The sequence below is a fragment of the Balaenoptera ricei genome, chromosome 17 (genome assembly GCF_028023285.1).
Source record: "Balaenoptera ricei isolate mBalRic1 chromosome 17, mBalRic1.hap2, whole genome shotgun sequence".
NCBI lineage: Eukaryota > Metazoa > Chordata > Mammalia > Artiodactyla > Balaenopteridae > Balaenoptera > Balaenoptera ricei.
The window spans coordinates 28426246-28445585 of NC_082655.1; the positions used below are offsets into that span (position 1 = coordinate 28426246).

A 19340-nucleotide genomic window follows, 5' to 3' on the forward strand; every position below is an offset into this window, starting at 1 on the left:
TGTGCAAAAGCTTTTAAGTTTCATTAGGTCCCATTTGTTTATTTTTGTTTTTATTTCCATTTCTCTAGGAGGTGCAAACCCAGTATTTTAAAATAGGGATTTATTTACAGAATATTAGGTTGTAAATTTTTTTTATCCTTTTTAAAAAATGTAGCTAATAGCGTACTTTTTAATAGTACATTTAAAATATTTAGTTTAAATTAGAATTAATATACAAATATATTCAAATATTTTTATTATATAGTTTTTTATTTGTAATTTTTTTGTTCTAAAATGCTTTATTTTCTTACAGATAAAAGAAAATATGAAATTACTAAGCGTAATATTCTCCATGGAAAGTCAGTGCCCCACTATGCCGCTATTGAGCCTGATGGGAATGGTCTAATGATTGTCTCTTACAAGTCCTTTACATTTGTTCAAGTTGGTCAAAATCTTGAAGAAAGTAAGGATGAAGACATGTCAGAGAAAATCAAAGGTAATTTTACTTCGAATATCCATAGAGCTCCTGTGTAAAATATATCTGATTTGTCCTCCCAGCTAGGTTATGAGTTTTACCAGGTCAAGATAGGTGCTTAATTTTTCTTTATTTTCCTTTATATTTCCCAGAATGGTCTTTTATAAAATATACCACCTAAGTAGTGTGAACTGTTCAATTTAATACTTTTGTAATTACCAAAAATGTTTTTAAAACCTATATATTATCTTACCTGATTAGATATTTAATAAATACTTATTGAATGAATAAACAAATACTAATGTCTACTTGTTGTTGGTGTTTGAAAATCCAGCATGTTAGTATTGTCAATAATAATTTTTAAAAATAAGCTAACCTCTGTTCATTATAGGTGTCCTAATTACATGTTCTTATCTTTCATACTAAACTGAAAGAAGGTTCCTTGGGGGTAGAATCACGGACTAAGTTTTCTCAGTGTTGAATTCATTCATGAATGCATGAGTGAATGAATGAAGGTAATGTTTTAGAATGAAAAGAGTAAAAAGGTCTTTCAGGAGAAATTTATATTTGTATACAAAGAGTACATATTCTTTAAAAGTATTCAAGAAAACATTTTTCTATAATCATTACTGTTTATATTTCTGGTATTTATAGCCAGGGACTAGTATATTTTACTTAACAGAAATTTTCACAATATTTAACAATTATACATATTACTCTTTGAATCTACCCTTTTTATTACTTTAACAACTTAATTATTTAAAATAAAAATTAGTTTAGTATATATTTATATACTTTTATAGTTTAAAAAATGAATCCTTTGAAAAGTATTTAAAAATACTTTTCAAATACTTAATTTATATGTTATATAATATTTGAATATGTAATAAATGTTTGAAAAATATTTTCTCCAGGTTTATAAACATGTACACCTCCAATTATAAGGGTTGTGCTTGGTAGCGTTTTATTTAGCATCTTGTGATGTTTTTATGTAAGATCTCTTTCTGAATAAATTCTACTATTTTATCTTAATTATAATGTTAAACTCTCCTAAAGCTTAGCCAGAGCAGCTATCCATATCTCTAGACCACATGCCCTTTAGAACTCCTTTGGTGAGCGGTTGTGGAAGAATGAAAGACTGCCTTAATCCTTAGAACCAGTCTGCCTAGTAGCTAGGACCATGTGGTTCCAAGACAGATTTGCAGGCTAGTTGGGACACATCATGTGTTTAAATCACTAGCCACTAGTCCAGTGTTTCTTTTGTTGACATCTCACACTATATTTTGAATTCCTCCTGAATTCGTTTTTCCCTTTTAGTGTAATCCACAAGTCCCTTCCATTTTTCTGTTTCCTTTCTAATAAATAGCCCTTTCTTGTACCCACTTTCTCTTGGGAAATTTCTTCTGTATTTTATCATTGGACTTTCACAATAAGAAAGGAAAATTGTTCTAATTTTTAAAAATTATGCATAGTTTGTTAATTAGTATGCTTTCTTTTAAGCACTCTTTTGAGTATGCTGGTTTCATTTTCTATAAACTTCAAGAAGGCTGATATTATCTATTACCTATTTGATATTGTCATGATATTATAAATAATGATATTTCCTTTGAAAGACCTAATACAATCTCTAGAGATATAGAAAGGTACTCAAAACAACCAACAATGGAAAAAATTATTTAGGTGTTTGTGTAGTTTTGGTGGAGAGGGGAGTAAGAAAATTCTGGCTTTCTCTTTAGTCTATGTCCATGGCCTTAATTTATACTAAAAGCTCATGTGATTTTGCAGGTTCCTCCCATCCCCATATCTGGCAGAAATTATATATTGCATGATTATTATGTATAAACTGCCTTGTTAATGTTTGTGGGAGACGAGGTATGAGTAAAACATTTCTTACCTTAGAGAGCTTATAGTATGTCTTTTAAGCGATATTTCAAGCTTTTTCAGTAAGTTTTTATTAAAAGTACTTCTAAAGGCAAAAGATAGAGGATCTGAGACTTAAAGGAATGTGATGCAAGTTAGATATTACCCCGAAGTAACAATTTTACCCTAAAAATTCATGCTTTTTTTTTTTAATTTTAATTTATTTTTGGCTGCGTTGGGTCTTCTGTTGCTGAGCGTGGGCTTTTCTCTAGTTGTGGCGAGCAGGGGCCACTCCTCTTTGCGGTGTGCGGGCTTCTCATTGCGGTGGCTTCTCCCGTTGCGGAGCACAGGCTCCAGGCGCGTGAGCTTCAGCAGTTGTGGCTCGCAGGCTCCAGAGTGCAGGCTCAGCAGTTGCGGTGCATGGGCCCAGTTGCTCTGCGGCATGTGGGATCCTCCCGGACCAGGGCTCAAACTTGTGTCCCCTGCATTGGCAGGCGGATTCTTAACTGCTGCGCCACCAGGGAAGCCCGCATGTTTTATATTTATTTCTATATTATCATATTTGTTAAAAGAAAAATTTTAATATCAGATAAAAGTTACCCTTCCAGGAGACACACCATGCTTATGCTATTATCTTTCAGCATATCAAGTACCCCCCCAAGTTTTAACATAAAACCACACGAAAATAAAAGAATAATAACCCACATTTAGTGAGAGTTTATAATATATTTAGCCAACGGAATTGATATTAAATGTTTTACATGCATTAACTCATTTAAATGTCACCAGTCAGTCCTAAGAGGAGTGTAATATTCTGCAACACTATTTTACAGATTAGGAAAATGAGGATTAGAGGTATAGTTGTGTATCAGAATTATTAAATGGTTGAACCAGGAGTCAGACCGTGGACTAGCCAACTCTGGAGCACTAGTTCCTAACAGCTCTGTTATATTCCTTTCTGATGAGTGGATAGACAGATTAATGTTTATGGATGCCATTAAGCAAATATTTATTCATTTTGCATTTAAGCCCTATTTTCCTACTTCCGTGGTGATGGTATGATGGGTCCAAAAGTGTTTCTTTAGTAGATAGCTTTTTAGGAGACAAGCTGAGGAGATAGAGAAGGTGATGAAGGGAGGATTCTTTTATTGGGGACTTAGACAAAATATACTGACAGCCCTTGAATTTGCTATGAAATTGCTTTCATGTTGTGAATGAGGTAGAATAGCCAATACCTTTATAAGGAAAATATCTTTTATTTTTGTGTGGACATGTATCCCACCAAGTAACAGTAGTCTCCTGTATCACAGAGTTACTGTATTGCCCCAGCATTGGCAAATCAAGGCTGTGGTGAAAGTTTCAGACAGGAGTTTATGACATATTTGGTATTCTTTTGAACTCGGAATCCACTGTGTGTGTGTGTGTGTGTGTGTGTGTGTGTGTGTGCGTGTGTGCGCGTGTGCGCGTGTATAAGAGGAAGAGGGAGAAGTAGGGATACTGAGAGGCAGGGAGAGAAGGAATGGGGATGAAAGAGTTGCTATGATTTGTACTTTATGAATGTGTATCTCTTGGAGCTTGAGGTAATCCTGGAACAGGAAAATGTCAAGTAAATTGCTACAACTCTTTGAGTGAAAATTCCCCATGGTGATCTCTGTGTGTTTGTTTATAATTATTTTTTTGTGAGACGATCACTAGAAAATATGCTAAGATAGGTGTTCTTTTGTATGATCTAGTCTCAGATTTTTTAATTACATAATGCATTTTTCTTTTCCTAAAAGAACCTCTGTATTACTGGCAACAAACTGAAGATGATTTGACAGTAACAGTATCGCTTCCAGAAGACTGTACTAAGGAAGACATTCAAATACAGTTTTTGCCTGATCATGTCAACGTTGTGCTGAAGGGTCAGAGGTTTTTGGAAGGAAATCTCTATTCATCTATTGATCATGAAAGCAGTACATGGATAATTAAAGAGAATAATAGGTATTTTTATAGTTTTATTTATATTTAAATTTTTATTTTTTATTATTTCACTTTTTTCTTCTTTTCTTTTTATACTTTCTGCAGTGGTTACATCATAGGGGAATACTACAATAGGTCCATCAGTATTGCTGATTATTTTTCTTAAGATAGATTAAAAATGGAATTACTGTAGTTAAGATTAAAGATACTATTATAGTTATTGTTTACATTATACTGCAGTGCTTTTCATTACCAGCTCTGGATACAATAATAATAATAATAACAGAAACAATAATAATAATAATAAATAGGTGAAAGTGGTCATTTATTTAAATTTGTGCTTTTTAAACTTTTTAATAGAAATAATTTTTTTCTATTAACTTTAATTTGCCAATTAGTGGAATGCTACTCTGCAATAAAAAGCAGTGAACTATTGATAGACATAACATGAATGAACCTCAAAAACGTTACGTGGACTGAAAGAAGCCAGAGACAAAAAGTATGCCCTGTGCAATTTCACATAAGTGAAGTTCTAGAACTGGCAGAACTAATCTATGGTGATACAAATCAGAACCGTGGTTACCTCTAGGGTGCAGGAGGATTGACTGGAAAAATGCACAAGGGAACTTCCTGGATGTTTCAGTATCTTTATTGGGTTATACGGGTGTATGCATTTGTCAAACAATGAATTCTACACTTAAAATGTATGACTTTCATCTGTAAATTACACCTCAGTAAAAAGAATATGTAAATAAAAGGTAAACAAAGGTTGTGCCTTATAAGACTATAATCCTCTGTCCCAACTACCATTCCTCTTTGTAAATCTGTTGTTCCAGATACTTCATTCCCTAATCATTTGGATTAATAAAATTAGTCTCTTTCATTTTAGATCAAGTCTTAGTAATTATTGAATTCAGTGATGGTTAATGAATGGCATTAGGCACTTAATTTTTAAAATGGTCAAATTTTGTCAGAAATGGGTTAAAATTAGATATTTTTATTAAATATAATTCTTGGTTAGTGGTATTTTACCCATCCATCTGAGTCTTGATGTGACTCTGAATTCTGCGAGTCTAAGAAATATATATCGAGTTCAAAATTGTTGTTAAATTAAGCAGATACCCTGAAATCATTTTATTAATGGAGAAATTTGGTGACTTCGTTATACTTTTTAATGTATTATTTTAAAAACTCAATATCTGAAAGGTTCTTTCAAAAATATTTTATATTTCCCTATATTCTATTTAAATATATCTTACTAGTGTGTGTGAGAGATGAGGATAGCATTTTTTTTTTTCACACACACACACTGTATTTTATTTTTACAAGAGATAAATAGACTGACACGAAGCATTGTACATGGATGACCACAACAAAAGCAACAATGATTGCAATTACCAAACCTGAAACACACTCATACTATGTCATAATATTGACATTCAGTCCAGTAATCCTCCACTGTAACAGCTCCTTTACTTTGCAATGAAAATTGATTTGTATATTCTTTGCCTCTGAGTCCTTGTGGGATTTTTTTTTTTTTTAATTCAGACAGAAAGTCACAAAAATTATACTCATCCTCATCAGTTCACTCAGTCCCATGTAATTAATTTTTTTTTTTCATCTTGATCTTTTGTTAGCACTTTTACGAGTTCATCAGTTTTTCATTAGAGTTCTGAAAATGCTTATTCATTCAGTTCAGCAGTACAGTCAGTTACCAGAAACCTGTACTTGTCAGAGTCTTTTCCATGAATTTCTTGAAGATGAAAGCCTTTTATAGGAACATATTTGCAAAAGCATCAGAGTACACCCAGAACTGTCTGTAAATGAGAAAAGACTTAAAAATGACCACAATTAAAGATTTGATGAAAGTTCATAATAATGCAGTTGACAAGAAAATTAGTTATTTCTGAGATATACATTTTAAAGTAATAACTAGGATTATTACTTATAACATTATACCAGAACATATAAGAGTTTTAGAAATTTCATGTAATGTCTGAAACATTTATATTAACATATTTCCATACAAATAACCCAATGAAAGTTTAGTATTAGTTTTGTTTGTTTGTTTTTTTATACTGCAGGTTTATTAGGCATCAATTTTATACACATCAGTGTATACATGTCAATCCCAATCGCCCAATTCAGCACAACACCATCCCCACCCCACCGCAGTTTTCCCCCCTTGGTGTCCATATGTCCATTCTCTACATCTGTGTCTCAACTTCTGCCCTGCAAACCGGCTCATCTGTACCATTTTTCTAGGTTCCACATACATGCATTAATATACGATATTTGTTTTTCTCTTTCTGACTTACTTCACTCTGTATGACAGTCTCTAGATCCATCCACTTCTCAACAAATGACTCAATTTCGTTCCTTTTTATGGCTGAGTAATATTCCATTGTATATATGTACCACAACTTCTTTATCCATTCGTCTGTTGATGGGCATTTAGGTTGCTTCCATGACCTGGCTATTGTAAATAGCGCTGCAATGAACATTCGGGTGCATGTGTCTTTTTGAATTACGGTTTTCTCTGGGTATATGCTCAGTAGTGGGATTGCTGGGTCATATGGTAATTCTATTTTTAGTTTTGTAAGGAACCTCCATACTGTTCTCCATAGTAGCTGTATCAATTTACATTCCCACCAACAGTGCAAGAGGGTTCCCTTTTCTCCACACCCTCTCCAGCATTTGTTGTTTGTAGATTTTCTGATGATGCCCATTCTAACAGGAGTGAGGTGATACGATACCTCATTGTAGTTTTGATTTGCATTTCTCTAATAATTAGTGATGTTGAGCATCTTTTCATGTGCTTCGTGGCCGTCTGTATGTCTTCTTTGGAGAAATGTCTATTTAGGTCTTCTGCCCATTTTTGGATTGGGGTGTTTGTTTCTTTAATATTGAACTGAATGAGCTGTTTATATATTTTCGAGATTAATCCTTTGTCCGTTGATTCGTTTGCAAATATTTTCTCCCATTCTGAGGGTTGTCTTTTCATCTTGTTTATGGTTTCCTTTGCTGTGTAAAAGCTTTGAAGTTTCATTAGGTCCCATTTGTTTATTTTTGTTTTTATTTCCATTACTCTAGGAGGTGGATCAAAAAAGAACTTGCTGTGATTTATGTCAAAGAGTGTTCTTCCTATGTTTTCCTCTAAGAGTTTTATAGTGTCCAGTCTTATATTTAGGTCTCTAACCCATTTTGAGTTTATTTTTGTGTATGGTGTTAGGGAGTATTCTAATTTCATTCTTTTACATGTAGCTGTCCAGTTTTCCCAGCACCACTTATTGAAGAGACTGTCTTTTCTCCATTGTATATCTTTGCCTCCTTTGTCATAGATTAGTTGACCATAGGTGCGTGGGTTAATCTCTGGGCTTTCTATCTTGTTCCATTGATCTATGTTTCTGTTTTTGTGCCAGTACCATATTGTCTTGATTACTGTAGCTTTGTAGTATAGTCTGAAGTCAGGGAGTCTGATTCCTCCAGCTCCATTTTTTTCCATCAAGACTGCTTTGGCTATTCGGTGTCTTTTGTGTCTCCATACAAATTTTAAGATTTTTTGTTCGAGTTCCATAAAAAATGCCATTGGTAATTTGATAGGGATTGCATTGAATCTGTAGATTGCTTTGGGTAGTATACTCATTTTCACAATGTTGATTCTTCCAATCCAAGAACATGGTATATCTCTCCATCTGTTGGTATCATCTTTAATTTCTTTCATCAGTGTCTTATAGTTTTCTGCATACAGGTCTTTTGTCTCCCTAGGTAGGTTTATTCCTAGGTATTTTATTCTTTTTGTTGCAATGGTAAATGGGAGTGTTTCCATAATTTCTCTTTCAGATTTTTCATCATTAGTGTATAGGAATGCAAGAGATTTCTGTGCATTCATTTTGTATCCTGCAACTTTACCATATTCATTAATTAGCTCTAGCAGTTTTCTGGTGGCAGTTTTAGGATTCTCTATGTATAGTATCATGTCATCTGCAAACAGTGACAGTTTTACTTCTTCTTTTCCAATTTGTATTCCTTTTATTTCTTTTTCTTCTCTGATTGCCGTGCCTAGGACTTCCAGAACTATGTTGAATAATAGTGGTGAGAGTGGACATCCTTGTCTCGTTCCTGATCTTAGAGGAAATGCTTTCAGTTTTTCACCATTGAGAATGATGTTTGCTGTGGGTTTGTCATATATGGCCTTTATTATGTTGAGGTAGGTTCCTCTATGCCCACTTTCTGGAGAGTTTTTATCATAAATGGGTGTTGAATTTTGTCAAAAGCTTTTTCTGCATCTATTGAGATGATCATATGGTTTTTATTCTTCAATTTGTTAATATGGTGTATCACATTGATTGATTTGCGTATATTGAAGAATCCTTGCATCCCTGGGATAAATCCCACTTGATCGTGGTGTATGATCCTTTTAATGTGTTGTTGCATTCTGTTTGCTAGTATTTTGTTGAGGATTTTTGCATCTATATTCATCAGTGATATTGGTCTGTAAGTTTCTTTTTTTGTAGTGTCTTTGTCTGGTTTTGGTATCAGGGTGATGGTGGCCTCATAGAATGAGTTTGGGAGTGTTCCTTCCTCTGCAATTTTTTGGAAGAGTTTGAGAAGGATGGGTGTTAGCTCTTCTCTAAATGTTTGATAGAATTCACCTGTGAAGCCATCTGGTCCTGGACTTTTGTTTGTTGGAAGATTTTTAATCACAGTTTCAACTTCATTACTTGTGATTGGTCTGTTCATATTTTCTGTTTCTTCCTGGTTCAGTCTTGGAAGGTTATACCTTTCTAAGAATGTGTCCATTTCTTCCAGGTTGTCCATTTTATTGGCATAAAGTTGCTTATAGTAGTCTCTTAGGATGCTTTGTATTTCTGTGGTGTCTGTTGTAACTTCTCCTTTTTCATTTCTAATCTTATTGATTTCAGTCCTCTCCCTCTTTTTCTTGATGAGTCTGGCTAATGGCTTATCAATTTTGTTTATCTTCTCAAAGAACCAGCTTTTAGTTTTATTGATCTTTACTATTGTTTTCTTTGTTTCTATTTCATTTATTTCTGCTCTGATCTTTATGATTTCTTTCCTTCTGCTAATTTTGGGTTTTGTTTGTTCTTCTTTCTCTAGTTTCTTTAGGTGTAAGGTTAGATTGTTTACTTGAGATTTTTCTTGTTTCTTGAGATAGGCTTGTATAGCTATAAACTTCCCTCTTAGAACTGCTTTTGCTGCATCCCATAGGTTTTGGGTCGTCGTGTTTTCATTGTCATTTGTCTCTAGGTATTTTTTGATTTCCTCTCTGATTTCTTCAGTGATCTCTTGGTTATTTAGTAACGTATTGTTTAGCCTCCATGTGTTTGTCTTTTTTACGTTGTTTTCCCTGTAATTCATTTCTAATCTCATAGCGTTGTGGTCAGAAAAGATGCTTGATATGATTTCAATTTTCTTAAATTTACTGAGGCTTGATTTGTGACCCAAGATGTGATCTATCCTGGAGAATGTTCCGTGCGCACCTGAGAAGAACGTGTAATCTGCTGTTTTTGGATGGAATGTCCTGTATATATCAATTAAATCTAACTGGTCTGTTGTGTCATTTAAAGCTTCTGTTTCCTTATTCATTTTCATTTTGGATGATCTGTCCATTGGTGTAAGTGAGGTGTTAAAGTCCCCCACTATTCTTGTGTTACTGTCAATTTCCTCTTTTATAGCTGTTAGCAGTTGCCTTATGTATTGAGGTGCTCCTATGTTGGGTGCATATATATTTATAATTGTTATATCTTCTTCTTGGATTGATCCCTTGATCATTATGTAGTGTCCTTCCTTGTATCTTGTAACATTCTTTATTTTAAAGTCTATTTTATCTGATATGAGTATAGCTACTGCAGCTTTCTTTTGATTTCCATTTGCATGGAATATCTTTTTCCATCCCCTCCCTTTCAGTCTGTATGTGTCCCTAGGTCTGAAGTGGGTCTCTTGTAGACAGCATATATATGGGTCTTGTTTTTGTATCCATTCAGCCAGTCTATGTCTTTTGGTTGGGGCATTTAATCCATTCACGTTTAAGGTAATTATCGATATGTATGTTCCTATGACCATTTTCTTAATTGTTTTGGGTTTGTTTTTGTAGGTCCTTTTCTTCTCTTGTGTTTCCCACTTAGAGAAGTTCCTTTAGCATTTGTTGTAGAGCTGGTTTGGTGGTGCTGAATTCTCGTAGCTTTTGCTTGTCTGTAAAGCTTTTGATTTCTCCATCAAATCTAAATGAGATCCTTGCTGGGTAGAGTAATCTTGGTTGTAGGTTCTTCCCTTTCATCACTTTAAGTATATCATGCCACTCCCTTCTGGCTTGTAGAGTTTCTGCTGAGAAATCAGCTGTTAACCTTATGGGAGTTCCCTTGTATGTTATTTGTCATTTTTCCCTTGCTGCTTTCAATAATTTTTCTTTGTCTTTATTTTTTGCCACTTTGATTACTATGTGTCTCGGCATGTTTCTCCTTGGGTTTATCCTGTATGGGGCTCTCTGCGCTTCCTGGACTTGGGTGGCTATTTCCTTTCCCATGTTAGGGAAGTTTTCGACTATAATCTCTTCAAATATTTTCTCTGGTCCTTTCTCTCTCTCTTCTCCTTCTGGGACCCCTATAATGTGAATGTTGTTGCGTTTAATGTTGTCCCAGAGGTCTCTTAAGCTGTCTTCATTTCTTTTCCTTCTTTTTTCTTTATTCTGTTCCGCAGCAGTGAATTCCACCATTCTGTCTTCCAGGTCACTTATCCGTCCTTCTGCCTCAGTTATTCTGCTATTGATTCCTTCTAGTGTAGTTTTCATTTCAGTTATTGTATTGGTCATCTCTGTTTGTTTGTTCTTTAATTCTTCTAGGTCTTTGTTAATCATTTCTTGCATCTTCTCAATCTTTGCCTCCATTCTTATTCCGAGGTCCTGGATCATCTTCACTATCATTATTCTGAATTCTTTTTCTAGAAGGTTGCCTATCTCCACTTCATTTAGTTGTTTTTCTGGGGTTTTTTCTTGTTCCTTCATCTGGTACATAGCCCTCTGCCTTTTCATCTTGTCTATCTTTCTGTAACTGTGGTTTTTGGTCCACAGGTTGCAGGATTGTAGTTTTTCTTGCTTCTGCTCGAGGATAGCATTTTTAAATTGGCAAACCAGCTGGAACATACTGCTAAATATAAGTCATCAAGCAGTAACCCAGCCAAGGTTTAGGAGAAGAGCTGGACCTTATGCAAATAGTTTCAGCGTTTAACACATGAATATAGACCAGTATTCTTTTTTCATTAAATTTGAGGTGCTTGATTACTATTTTATGTTACAAAAGATAATTACAGTGCTGTGTAGGTGGTATCATTTGTTTAAAAACACATGATTTTTTTGTACTTGATTATATTATTCATCTCATTTTCAGTAGTTAATGTTCCTTTTAGTTTTGGAAGGATTTGTTAACTAATCTGTAGTTCATTATGTATGGGGCTATGTGTTCCTTTTTGCTTGGATGGTAGGATGTGATTCTAGTTTTAAAATGTAGAAATGCATTTGTGCTAAAAGAGTAACATTGACTAGATATGCCAATTTAATGATGGTTCATAAATTCTTTATAACTAAAACTGTATGAACTCTAACTTCTTTAGGTAGCAACTAAGAACAGTATTTATGCATTCTGGTCACTAGGTACAAGTTCTTTAATAGTTATTTACATATATTTTTTCAGAGAGGCAGAATAGTGCAGTAGTGAAGAACATGGACTTGGAGCCAGACTGCTTTACTAGCTTGTGACCTTGGCAAGTTACTTAACCTCTCAGTGCTTTCTTTTCTTACTTGTAAAATGGAGATGATAATAGTACTTAATTTGTTTGTGATGAGCAATAAATGAGTTAAAACATGTAAAGTGCTTAAGATAGCACCTAGTTTACGGTAAGCATTAGGTAAGTATAAGCTGCTGTCATTATTTTTATTACCATCATTATTATCTTCATCATCATTCAAGATTAGCTTTCTCCTTAGAAAATGTAACTAAATCTGGGCATTATTGACCATGGTGGTAGTTTTTAATGCTAATGATAGGAACTCATTACATAAGAGAGATATTATTTTGTATAGTCTCTTAAAATACAGGAAGTTTTAGAAAATTTTAAAGTACTGTAATTAATTCATGAGGTAGTGATAATAGCCTTGAAAAAGAATATCTGATAAGTTTGCATGTTCTATTTGATAATTACGATAATAGTTACTATCGTGTTGTTGCAATTGTTTCCTTGCAGTTGTGTTCCAGGGCATGGGTTAGTATGGCCCACGTGTTCCAGAGATGGCACATAGAAAAGGTTGCTTTGCTGTGAAACAGCTACCACCAACTCCACTTTTCTCTGTATTATAGCAACAGCCAGCTTACCTGGATTTCCTTTCCTATTCAAGAGGCACATGGGCAACTCCCTATCCCATGTCCACAGTCTGCCCTGACTCAGCTCTCTCTCCCTTTTCTGCTGCATCAGTCCTTAATCTTAGTGTTCCCCGCTGGGTCCTTTTTTATTGATTTAACTAACCTTCCTGATATTTAGGTTAATAATATATTATGGCTACTAGTTTGTGATAATGAAGGTAATTGTTGGCTCCACACACAAAGAGGTACCTTTAGTTATAGGCCCTTTCCAGTTAACTTTATGTGCCCACCCCCACCCCCATTCCCCAGTGAAATAGCTCATAGATTCATGCTGCTTGCACTTTTCTATTACTGAAGATTGGTAACACACAGCACACCTGAACTGCAGCAGTACTTTCTGAGTGGTCTTACTCTTTCCAATCACTCCAGTGGTACCTTCTTGTCTATTAAATCTATATTGTTTACCCTTGGACGATAGGTTTTCCATCATATGCAGAATGAAAATGAACATGATTTTTGGTAAAACATCCTCTGGACATCAGAGGGGTAATTTCTGTGGAAGATTCTTCTGTTTGGTATTGGTTGTATAATTTGTATAGTTGCTTAATGTAACATTACTTTTCTCATCTTAAACTTCTAGCTTGGAGATTTCCTTGATTAAAAAGAATGAAGGACTGACATGGCCAGAGCTAGTGGTCGGTGATAAACAGGGGGAATTTATTAGAGACTCAGCCCAATGTGCTGCAATAGCTGAACGTTTGATGCATTTGACCTCTGATGAACTGGTAAGCAATTGCAATAGCAGTGTGACTTCCCAAGGATCCAGAAGTATGTTATGTGAGGATTATACCATGTTTTTCAAACATTATTTTGCTTTTGCTAATGTAAGAGACAGGTTAGGTATTAACTGACTAGTGTTTGAATATGGCTTAAAATTCTAATATTTATTCCTTATACTGTGTGAATATATATATGTGTGTGGGCATGTTGTACATATAGGGTGGGTGTGCATGTATGGTTGTATGTATATATGTCTCTCTCAATATATGTACAGAGAGAGAAAAAAAGAGATATATAGTTGACACTTGAACAGTGCAGTGGTTAGGGGACCAACCCTCGTGCACTCAGAAATCCAAGTGTAACTTTACAGTTGGTCCTCTGTATCTACTGCTCCACATCCTCAGATTCAGCCATTGGGTATTACATATTTCTGTAGTATGTATTTTAAGTGGACCTTTCCAGTTCAAACCCATGTTGTTCAAGTGTCAGCTCTATCTTGGTGTATATCTATATTCTCTTTTAGAAGAATTGACTGACCAAAGCTGACAGGGACAAAAATTATGATTTTACCCCCTACCTTGCTAATAATCTACGTGTAGTCATTGAAATTTTCTGGGTGCTCTTAGAATATCACAAGGGGTGTTTGTGTGTGTGTGTGTGTGTGTGTGTGTATACATATAAAACATACAACTGTGAGATTTCTGTTGAGTATGTTCCTACTCTGATAACATTTAAGATAATGTTAAGAATTTGAACAAATACAGCAATACAGCAGAACTTCAGTTATGTTCCTTTACCAAAACATATCAGCAAATTTAAAATGTCTGATTTATTGTCATCTGGAATTATAGCTATGAGGAAGATTATATAAAGAAGTATTTATACTGTAGGGTTAGTTGCATCCTAAGGTAGAAAGGAAAGATTAGAATATTGAAAGTAGACGTCTCTGACAAAAGAAAACATGACCAAAATGGAGAAACCAAGTTTCACATTTTCTAGCATAATGGAAAATTTCAAGAATCACTGGAATTCATATGTATGACTATAGAACTTCGATTTCATAGCCCTCTTGTTATAAGCCATGCAGACTGCATTGCTCTGTGTTCATTCAATATTCAGCAAGTATTTATTGTGATAGGGCTCTGGGGATATAATTATAGTGATAGTAGTGGGGGTTTGTTTTGAGATTGTAGATAATTGCTACTAACTGTCTTTTAAACTTGATGATTTCAAATGAATATTCATATATATGAGTAAGTTATTTATGCCTAAACACTAGTGTGTTTGTTACTTTTAAAATAAAAACCAGAATCTTGTCATCTCTAACTGAAGGCAGTTTTGTGTTTTTCAGATCTTTATACTTTTTCTTGCCTTACTGCATTGATTAGAACCTCTAATCCACTGTAAAATAGGAATGGTGAATAGTGAAAGCAAATATTCTTGCCTTATTCATGATCTTGGGGAAAAGACTGAATTTTCACTATTAAGTATGATGGATTCTTTTTATCACTTTGAGGAAATTTCCTTCTATTCCTAGTATGCTAAGAGTATTTATCATGATGGTCATGATGTATTATTCTTTTTTACATATCACTGGTTTGGTTTACTAATATGTTATTGAAGAGTTTTACGTTTATGTTTGTGAGCAATATTGGGGCCTATAGTTTTTGTTTTGTTTTGTCTTTTTACTGTCTTTATCTACTTTTGGTATCTGGGTAATGCTGAGTTCATAAAATGAGTAGGGAAGTGTTGCTATCTTCTATTTCTGGAAGAGATTGTGTAGACTTGGCATTATATCTTCTTTAATGTTTGATAGATGTTGCCAGTGAAACTATCTGGACTGGAGTTTTCTTTTTTGAAGGTTCTAAACCATGAATTTAATTTCTTTAATAGTTACAGGATTATTTGGGGCATCTGTTTCTATTGACTTTATTTTTCCTTTTTTTTCAGTTTCCAATTTCATTCATTTCTATTATTACATTTATTTCTCTCTTTTGCTTGCTTTAGATTTATTTTGGTCTTTTTTGAAGGTGAAAGCTTAGATGATTGATTTTTGACCTTTCTCCTTTTCTAATGAAAGCATGTAATGCTATACACTTCCTTCTAAATACTACATTAGCTGCATCCCCAAAATTTTCTGCCTGTTTTCTTAATCCTGTTACTGATTGATTTGATTTGATGCTGGATTTCAGTTTTTTGCATGGCTGGTTTATTCTTTGTTCTTACTCCTAGGGTGGAACTTTTCATGAATCTCAACTGAAAGTCTGGAATGTTTACCAGGGTTTCTCCTCCTGTGTGGGCCTTGATCTCTAATTTTTGTCTCCCAAGCACTTTGATAATTATCAAAACTCAGCTCTTTAGCCCCTTATCCTCTGCTTCCCACTCGTCTTTTTCAGCTCAGCTTGAAATAGCAGATAACTCTAGGAAAGCAGCATAGTCTTGGGTTCTCCTTGCTATTCCTTTTTCTCTGTAATCTTGTCCTGTTAAGTACTGGCTGCTTTGATAGTCCTTAGCTTTTAATTTTTGCCCTCCCATCTCTAACATATGGATAATTGAAAGGAGAAGGGAGGGAGGAGTGGGGAGGGTGCTTTCTTTTCTGCTGGATGTATATATCTTCTTGAGACACTGTGACAAAATGGCCCCAGCTAATTGCTGGAATTGCCTTCTCAGCCAGCCGCTGCAACCAGAATTGTTTCATTGATACTTAGAAAGGAGAAGACAACCACAGCTAGCTGGCTCCATATCCCAGCTGGAAAATGGACAGATTTGATAATGTCTGTAACTTCCGGACATTTAGTTTCACAGACTCTCTGGTCCTTTCATTAGGTTCTCAGTAACATGACTGCATTTTGGCAAACTAGTTGTGTGGACATTTTATCAGTTGTTATAGAATTGTATTTCTGTTATATGCATGTGAATGTATAGTTTATCATTTAAGTGATCCTTTTTTACTCTTTGAGGGATATAAGACCAAACAGTGATTTTTACATTCAAACAGTGAACATATTAAAATTATTTTAACGATTCCATTTATCTCTACTTTTGGCATATCTTTAACTATACCTCTGTGTTTTTGTTTGGGTAGATATTTGTGTGTGTGTTTAGTGGTTCTAGAGTTTATAGTATACATCTTCACCTTATCACCGTCTATCCTCAAAATATATCACTTAACTCATAAGTTAAGAACTTTACAGTATATTTCCATTCCATCCTTTGTGTTATTTTTGTCATTTTATTTCTATGTTATAAACTTCATGATATGTTATCATTTTAACTTTAGTCAGTCAGTTTTCTTTTAAAGAGATTAAAAATGCAGGGTGAAAAAGCCTTATATTGATCCAAATATTTGTCATTTCCTCTTTTTTACATTTCTTTGTGTTGATTCAGATTGCTATCTGGTGTCATTTTTTTCCTGGCTGAAAAACTTCTTTTGTCATTTCTTGCAATGTAGTTCTGCTGGATAAATTCTTTCAGCTTGTGTTTGTCTGCAGAAATACATGTCTTCCTTGTCTGCAAAAATACATGTCTTCCTTCTTTTAAAGCTGTTTTTGTTAAGGGTGTAAGTCAGTGCTGACAGGGTTTTTTTCCCTTTCAGAACTTCAAATATACTCCATTGTTTTCTGGCTTGTGTAGTTTCTGATGAGAAGTCAGCTGTCATTTGTAATTTTGTTCCTCTGTCAGTAATGTGATTTTTCCCTCCTCTAACCACTTTTAAGATTTTCTCTTTATTACTTAGAGAATAATTTCATTTTTCTCATTTTCAGCAATTTCATTGTAATGTGACTTGCTGTGTTTTTTTTTTTTTTTCTTAATGTTTGCTATGCTTGGGGTTCTTTGACCTTCTTTAATCTGTAGGATTATAGTTTTCATCAAATGTGAAAAAAAATTGCCATTATTTCTTCAAAATTTTTTCCATTCTTCTTGCATTCTTCCAAATACTCATATGTTAGACCATTTGATATTGTTCCACAGGTCACTAGGGTTCTCATCTTTTGTGTGTGTTTTTATTTTTTGTCTTCTCTGTGCTTCATTTTTAGATAGACTCTATTACTATTTTAGATTGTTACATTTTAGATAGACTCCAACTCACTGGTTGTCTTTTCTTCTGCAATGTCTAATCAGCTGTCAATCCCATCTAAATATTGTGTTTTCCATTTCAGATATTGTATTTTCATATCTAGAATTTCAGTTTAATTCTTTTTTATATCTTCCATATTTCTCAATGTGTTTGTTTTTCTTTACATCTCTGAGTATATAGAACAAGTTTATAATAGCTGTTTTCATATCTTTTTCTGCTGATTCCATCATTCTATCTTTTTTGTGTCTGTTTTTAAGTTTTTATTGGTCATGAGTCTGAAATTTAATGTTTAATTATTGCTGTAATCTTAACATCGTTGAGTATGAAGAAATTCATTCTCTTGTTGTTATTTATTTTCTTTTATGGTCTAAGAATCCAAATCCAGATAAAGGTAAACCTCCTTGTAATGCTCAAGAGTTAGAAGAATGTGATATTTTCTTTGAAGAGAGCTCCAGTTTATGCAGATTTGATGGCAGTACATTAAAAACTACTCATGTGGTAAGTTCTTGATAATGATATTTCTAAAAATTTGTGAATAAATAAAAGTTATTCAGATGAGATGATAATTGATTGACTAAATACTATTTTGCAAAGACAGCTTGATTGTCAGTTACTGGCTGTGACGTAAATTTCTTCACTCCCTAAAGTAACCATCTTTTTATACCATCATCCCTAATTAAACAATGTTGTATGTTTGGCACTACTGCATATTGATATCTTTCAGTGGGCTTTTTTTCTGTGCAGTTTTTCTATGTGTAGTTGTGCCTGTAATATATAACAACTTAATATCTAACTTTCCTCTCACTCACTGTCCTTTCCTAACTTTTTTTGGATACTTAACATTTTTTAAACTAATGGCTGGGTATTACAATACTCAAAGGTGTTATAAAAATGAGCATTTCTTTGATTATACCTATTTAGACAAATGAGGTGGGATGGCATAAGACCAGTGGGTAGAAAGAGGTGTCCTTCAAGCTTGTACCAAAATTACTTACTCTTATGATTAATTTCTGCATCTGCTTTGCTCTCCTATAACTAACTAACTCCAATAATTTCTAAAAAGCACAGAGATGACATTTTGCTTACCACAGTGTACCTAACACCCACCAAAGGTTCTGATTCGGATAACTGCTTAAAAACATATTTTTAGACTGATCTCTTGGTAACAGTCATAGAAATAAAAATTGTTTCAGGTGCATCTTGGATCTCAAGAAATTTGCATACACTTTTATGTTTCCCTTCTTTGTCAATCACTCCTCTAAGTGAAGAGTAAACAAAGTTCTTGGTCATATTATTTTATGCAATCTGGGCATTGATCCAAAGCCCAGATGATCAAAGTCGTTAGATGTTTTTAGGCATTTTGCTTCTTAGATATTGTTTAGTTCTGACATAATCCCACAGATAACTCCCTTAATTGTGAGTGAAGAGCCATTACACAATTACTCTTACTGCCTTGGGTTAGATTTTAGAAAATCACTCTTAAGTGTGACTGATGAAAGACTCTTCAATCTGACTAACTGTAGATTATTTATTCTTGAAGAATCTGGCCTTTCTTCCTAAAGTTATAGTCTTAGGAGCTATAACTTTTAGGTACTGTTTCCTGCCTAACTTTTATAGAGAAGACACCTGATCTTAGATGTCGTAAAATGTTATTGTTTAAGCTTAGCTTCTCCGAGAATTTCAGTTCATTTTAGTATAGCACTACTAAGTAGTATTGATCAAGTAGTTTAATGTTGGTCACTGAGAGGCGTCTAGTTAATGGTACTTCTCTTTATTTGCTATGTTTAAGCATACTAAAAATTAAAACCAAGGAGTAACAGAAGGGGGCCAAAAT

At 34.1% G+C, this 19340-nt stretch overlaps 1 protein-coding gene across 2 annotated transcripts in view; it reads left to right on the forward strand.

The window, feature by feature from the left end:
- NUDCD1 (NudC domain containing 1) overlaps positions 1–19340 on the forward strand; it is a 92773-nt gene that overhangs the window by 38590 nt on the left and 34843 nt on the right. Inside the window, exons 5-8 of one of the 2 annotated variants that reach the window (XM_059901326.1) lie at positions 293–475; positions 4093–4297; positions 13289–13433; positions 17879–18004. In XM_059901326.1, coding sequence (XP_059757309.1) covers positions 293–475; positions 4093–4297; positions 13289–13433; positions 17879–18004 — 659 coding nt within the window. The remainder of the gene's footprint in view (positions 1–292; positions 476–4092; positions 4298–13288; positions 13434–17878; positions 18005–19340) is intronic. The other variant, XM_059901327.1, reaches the window with a different exon arrangement.